Source organism: Hypomesus transpacificus, chromosome 3, assembly GCF_021917145.1.
Source record: "Hypomesus transpacificus isolate Combined female chromosome 3, fHypTra1, whole genome shotgun sequence".
Classification (NCBI taxonomy): domain Eukaryota; kingdom Metazoa; phylum Chordata; class Actinopteri; order Osmeriformes; family Osmeridae; genus Hypomesus; species Hypomesus transpacificus.
The window spans coordinates 10,259,185-10,265,204 of record NC_061062.1 but is presented as its reverse complement, the minus strand read 5'-3'; the positions used below and the strand labels follow the sequence as shown (position 1 = coordinate 10,265,204).

The following is a 6,020-nucleotide window of genomic DNA, read 5'->3' as shown; positions in this document are numbered from 1 at the left end:
GATCAATGAGCAAGTCTTTGGTTTGATTATTTTGTAATGTTTTGTAGTTCTTTAACAGCGGCGTGATACATAGCGGATTTCTTTTTGAGGCTATGACATCAGACAGCTGGAATGTCAGGCAGGGAAAATATCAGAAAGAGGACAGCTGTGTTATGCTGATCTACTGCAGTGCTTTGCGTGTTACATTTATTTTACAAATATTTAATTCTCACTTGAAGGTCTTCATTACAGGACGTCCCAGCGAAATCCAGTTACTTTACTTCAACGGAGGAGTCCCTGTTTTTACCAACTAGGGATTACATTGGGTCGGAGCCCACCGGTGAAGGGCTCCGACGCAGCCTCCAGGGCAGGGGTAGCCTCCAAAATTAGCAATGCATTTTCACTCAATTATGTCTAGCCACAAATGAATACGGGTAAGGGCTAAAAGGTGTCCCAGAAGCTCCAAATAAAGTTGCGCTCCACAAAAATGTATTTTCATTTTGTGTTATGTGCAATTGTGGCAGAACTAGGCCATGCACATGCATACAATTTATGTACAAATGTATTGTAGAAATCAGCGGATAACAAACATTTAATTGTAAAAATTGAAAATATAGTTATCAGTCACAGTCATAGTAAGATACAGGTTAAAGACTACAGTGCATTAAATGAGAACAAAAAGCCTGTTTCCTCCAAAAATGCATGACATTCTGTAAGTGTCCTGAGAGTGTAAAACTAACATGCGATCACTGATGCTACTTAAAAACAAAAAACAAATAGGCCACTACACACGTGAGCAACACATTGATCAGTAGAGTACAACAATCTATTTCTGGTTCTGACTATTGGTATACTTATTGGTAAATAGCTAAGACTGTATTAATCTCCAATGCAATGCAGTGCCTAGAACTAACTCCACCTTGGCAGGGGGTGGGCATTCCACAATATGAACAGTAAGTACACTGTAAATTTAAATTTCTGAATATATAAGTTGTAACAAGTCTCCTTAAGCAACATCAACTATCAAAAATATCTTCAAAAGTCATCATCACTGAGAGAGGGTACTTTGTTAGCAGGTTCTGTGACGTCCTGTGAGTCATTATTTGAATTACTGGTCACACACAGTGACTCTGCAATGTTTCTGCCAAGTTCCTCCAGCTCTCTAGAAACTCCATCATCATGAACGGCTGGATTTTGGGAGATATGGTCCTCATTATTGGTTAAAGAGTGACTGGCCTCTTCAGCCAGCGATGATTCATGTTCTTGTTTGTTATTGTGCTGCTCATCCGGCTCCTGTACAGCTTCCTCTGAAGAGCAATCTCCAGTCCTCTCCGGAGAGATTCTATGGAGGGGTGTTGACATAGAAAGGGGAAGGGATCTGTCCGGCTTCTCGTGGTGTCCCTCATTAAATGATGCATAGGGTAAAGTATCAGTGTCTTCTTTGGTGTCAAAGCTCACTTCTGTGTCCGGGCTCTTACGGTGCCAGTGATGCAACAGGTTGTGCTCGCTACTCTTAGGCTCTGTGCTACAGGTGGGAGTGTTGGCTGGACTCTGCAGGTCGTTCTGCAATACTTCCAGTAGGTGGCGCATTTTATCCTTTAAAAAGAAACGCAGTGACAATATGATCAGGTGCTCACTGAATGCTTAAGACTTGCTACACAAGCAATAACGCTCGACTATTTTTTGATAGAAAAGGAAGCATCTACACAAACTATATAAAAAGGGACTCAAAGATGTCTCTTAGAACCACAAAATAGGACTTTGGTTAAACTGATGGGGATTTTCAAGAGGAACAGAACCATTAATTCCAATGGGCCATGTCCTGGTTGCAAAAGGCAAATAAACTTGAAACCTGAACTAATACATACTCACCTCGTCTAGTCGCAGTTTATTTATTTCAACGTGGCGTTCAAACACTCGCTCTAGGACCCTTGTTGAGGGAACAGGGACATAAAAAACACCATTAAGTAACATTGTCATACCCCTGGCTGGTGTTTAAATACCTATTATGCGATGATAAGGCAGTATTCTTAGGACTTTCATCAAGGCCACCATCTGGATTTATGGCCTGACATGAACAGGGGATGCAGTGTTGACTGCAGATGGCCCTGCAAGGTCTTGGATGTCCAGAGAAAACAGTTCATATAAAAGTGACATACCTGTCAGAGTAGAGTCCCCGAGACAAGATCTCGTTTGTTACATCGGCGATAAATTCAAGGTACATCAATTCCTCCTCCCTGTTGAGAGATAAAGTGACTTTGCAGAGAATCTAGTTGCAGTTAATAGTGATCCTACATGTAGCATTTATGTGTGTTATTCTAACGTGTTAGCATCAACATGTTTATTCATAAAAGCTTTAAAAGAGTCTGATCATGTCAACCTGACAGAAAAACATACTCGGCAGACACTCTCTTCAGGATTGGAGACTTCATTCCTTCTGGTGAAACTCTAGAAGCGACAAAAATACTTGGTTTCACAAAATATGCAACATTTAAAAGCTATTGCCACATTTTTGTGATGTAGTTTGAGGCTATAGGATAAATATTACCTGTAGGAAGAAAGATGAAGATCACTGTTTCGGCTTTTGAACTCTTTGTTTTGGTGTCCAAATGCTGAGGGATCGAATGCGTGGGAGTCATCATCTGACCACTCACGTTCAGCACAGAATCCCTGTCAAAACAGGAAACAAGAAATGGAATAAAGATGTACTGAATATTCAATACATAATTGTTCACTCTGTATCAGCATGTCCATGTTTTATGACTCTTATTACAACAGAGTTGTTTACTTTGTCCTGCAATATTAATCACTTTGAAATCCTTGACCTTGAAGCGCAGACTTTTCCAATCTGAGAGAGTATTTTATTGGATGCTGTTCATCTCTCAAACCAGCCAAACCAGTCTGCCAGTATGATTGATACTGCAGCCGTATACATCTTCTTATATCATTACCCCATGGCAAGACCTGGATATCGCCAGGCAATCAATCACACTTGCTGTATCCTTAGGCTAACCAACCACTACAGTGTGTCTATTATCTCTGTAGCAGAACACCGCTTAAAATAAACTCAAAACTTTTGCTGATTTTGCATTGTGTGTCATTTGTGTAAGTCCTTGAATGTCATTCTTTTCATTAATTATCTGGTTCAGCTCTCCAATCCAGCCAACACTGGATACTGGATAGTGTATTAGTATGGCATACTGTTTGCCTACCTCTCGGTGCAAGACTCCTTCATGTATAGGCTACAAGACTATGTGTGCCATATAAACAGTTGACTTCAATTTTGGGTGCTGCAGAACTTACCTGAGGTGGATCATCCAAGTCAGTTGATAAGAAGTCCTTGTGTGCATGTGTGCTGCAGGAAGAACAAACTGGACTCAGTCAGGGCACACCTGTTGTGCACTCTTGAATGCCATGTTCATCTAATTAACTTCTCTTTAAATATGACATTTCTTTACACCCCCCCCCCCCCCACACACACCACACCACACACACACACACCCCCTCCATCTCACTCATGTTCACACATATTGACCTTTTCAAACATGCAGACAGAAACTCATTTTGAATCTGAACGGTTCTTTCTACCTTCCGTGATATGTCTCCTGCCGTATCATTTGGGGGCCAGTGCTGTTCTGGCTGGTTTTCCTCCGAGGGGGGGTGTAGTAGCGATACTGTGACATATGGGACCTGCTGTCTGACTTCAAGGTCCTGGGAGTAAAAGGCTTGTCCTGGGTAAAATGATGGGCATGCTTTTGAAGCAAGTCACCACTGTAGGTTTTTTGCGCAGGGTCCTGGAAAGCCTTGTAGCCACTCTGTGTGCCAGTTGAGGTGCCATAGTGAGCAGAGTGCTGCCTCGGAGAATTGGGGCCCCTGTAGCTGATCTCAGATGCAGAGTACACATTCTGTGAGGGGCTACCGGGCCCAAAAGATGAGTGGGATGGATAGACTATCTGCTTGGCATGGAAAGACGTGTTGAGCCTTGGGCTGGAGCTTTCAAGACAAAAGTAGGCACTCTCTTGTCCTTGAACAGACCTTCTGCCCTGAAAACAACGATAATATAAATCAATATCATGATTAGGATTTTTTTTACTATTTAGTGTTTTTACTCTGTAGTTAAAGTGACAGTTTGATTAAAAGAGATAAATCCACATTTGATATCACAGTATTTACGCAATCCATTAAAAATATATAATAGGTGATGGTGCGATGATGTCTTACCTGGGCGTTTTGGGACACACAGGAAGCTCTGGTGCCAGTCCTGCTGCTCCTCTGGGACAGAGAATGAGCTGACTGGGGACGCCGCTCACACCTGGAACCTTCTCTCATCAACTGGTCTCGCCGCAACTGGTCATGGTCTAGGAAATCATACAATGAGCACTGAGATGATTAGCCTATCGGTGAGTATGCAGTATCTCTGTGTGGTAAACATACTGGGAGGAGTGTTGTTTTAAGTATAAAGTATAACATTTGTGATATTTGCTACTTACATTTAACACTGTGTAACATGCTTTTAGGAACAGAGGCATCAATAGCAGCTGTAGGAGACCGGGAAATACGACAATTTCTAAATAGCAAGTTGCCACAGAAAAAATCTAGTCCAATGCCATGTTTATGCATCTATAATACAACCTTCAAACTCCATCACGTACCTTTAGCTGAGTAAACCTTTTTATAATGAGAAACCATGTGGTCTTGAATAATATACTGAGTGAGTCTGCTCGATGACCGAGGACAGAAAGCTAGACACAACACAAACATGGATATTGTTGAGTTCAGCAAAACTTCACATAGAGTAAAAAGAACTAGCTAACTTGGCTACTAACTGACATTTCAAATCTGATAAAACTGTCCAACTACTCACGACTGCTTTTCAAAATCATCTCCCCTCGTGGAGCACTTTGGTTTACTGGAACAGGCCATGCATTTACTGTCAATAAAACAATTTAGAAACAGAATTAACATGCTAGTCTACAGTACAGTAGCTGCCTAGGATAAAAAGTAACTTAAACTAAACGTGCGTGTAAAGATAGGTCGCTAGCTAGCTTTAACCGTTACTGTTAATTGCCTATATAAGAATAGCTAAACACGAACTAAATGCAAATGGCCAGTTGAAAAACGCAGAAAAAAACTACCTCAAGCTTGGCTAGCTAACTGGCTAGCTAACGCTAAGTGGTTTAGCTACAGTAGCTAGCCATCTTGCTACAGAAGTCAAGCTATGGCTGCTACCTACACACCTCTTTTTGAATCCATAATACAGGCAACGTATCCCATGCTCCGTCGTCCAACACATAGGTGTTTGAAAAAATGCTAGGTAGCTTGCTAATGTTGGTTCAAATGTTGTATCACTGTCTGGAGTTAATTAGTCAGCAAACTTGCTAATAATATCTCCAGCAGCAAGATCAGGACGCCTGTCCGTCGCCATGCTTGGTTGCTATGTCAGCGTCATTACGCTCTACGCACAGTTTTTCAATATTACAAAAGGTGGCATCTGAAGTATCTGTCCATGGTCCTGAAGGAAAGATCCCGCAAAGCATTGAATACTAACTCTTATCGTGAGCAAATGTTAGTTTACATGAAGGATTTGCCTCATTAAATTCACATCAATGTGTAGTTGCTAAAAAACTAGCATCCTAAAGAATTATACATGCATCCAGTAACTGTTGGAATTGTGGCAAATGTGGCCAATCAAAAACATAATCATGACCGAGCTTTCAGATAGGCATCAGTCGATCAAATATTTAAAAATATATATATTCCTATTTTCAGAGTAGTTTGCAATCAAACAATCGTAACTTTTTTCACGCAACGTGAAATTATAGTATAATTACAGTGATTTTATTGGTAGGCTGCTGCTGGATATAGGCTGAGGCATTCCTCAGATGTATTATTTATAAAGCCTTCATCCACCTTGAGCAATTTGCTAATTAAACCGCTTTTTGAGCTGAATTGTAGGCCTACAATGAAGTAGAATATGATCACAATCAATCTATCTCAAGTTCTTGCATACACTGAATAGGCCTATCTAGCATGTAGGAAAA

At 41.0% G+C, this 6,020-nt stretch overlaps 1 protein-coding gene across 1 annotated transcript; it reads right to left on the bottom strand.

Moving 5' to 3' along the window:
• Window positions 1–132: 132 nt before the first annotated feature.
• spata7 (spermatogenesis associated 7) lies at window positions 133–5,420 on the bottom strand. Its single transcript, XM_047015509.1, has 12 exons — window positions 5,217–5,420; window positions 4,844–4,909; window positions 4,632–4,721; window positions 4,470–4,517; window positions 4,201–4,337; window positions 3,568–4,022; window positions 3,283–3,334; window positions 2,528–2,649; window positions 2,377–2,427; window positions 2,139–2,216; window positions 1,852–1,909; window positions 133–1,575 (listed from the first exon to the last, which is right to left on the bottom strand). The coding sequence occupies exons 1-12, from the start codon at window positions 5,251–5,253 to the stop codon at window positions 1,015–1,017; spliced, it is 1,755 nt and encodes a 584-aa protein (XP_046871465.1). The 5' UTR covers window positions 5,254–5,420; the 3' UTR covers window positions 133–1,014.
• Window positions 5,421–6,020: the final 600 nt, after the last annotated feature.

Bases quoted from the DNA above. Each gene is read 5' to 3' on its own strand.
- spata7 (XM_047015509.1), bottom strand. From the start codon at position 5,253: ATGGGATACGTTGCCTGTATTATGGATTCAAAAAGAG. The intron at 4,518-4,631 runs GTACGTGATGGA...GGTCTCCTACAG, and splicing joins AAAGGTTTACTCAGCTAAAG to CTGCTATTGATGCCTCTGTT. The intron at 1,910-2,138 runs GTATGTCACTTT...TCCCTCAACAAG, and splicing joins CGGGGACTCTACTCTGACAG to GGTCCTAGAGCGAGTGTTTG.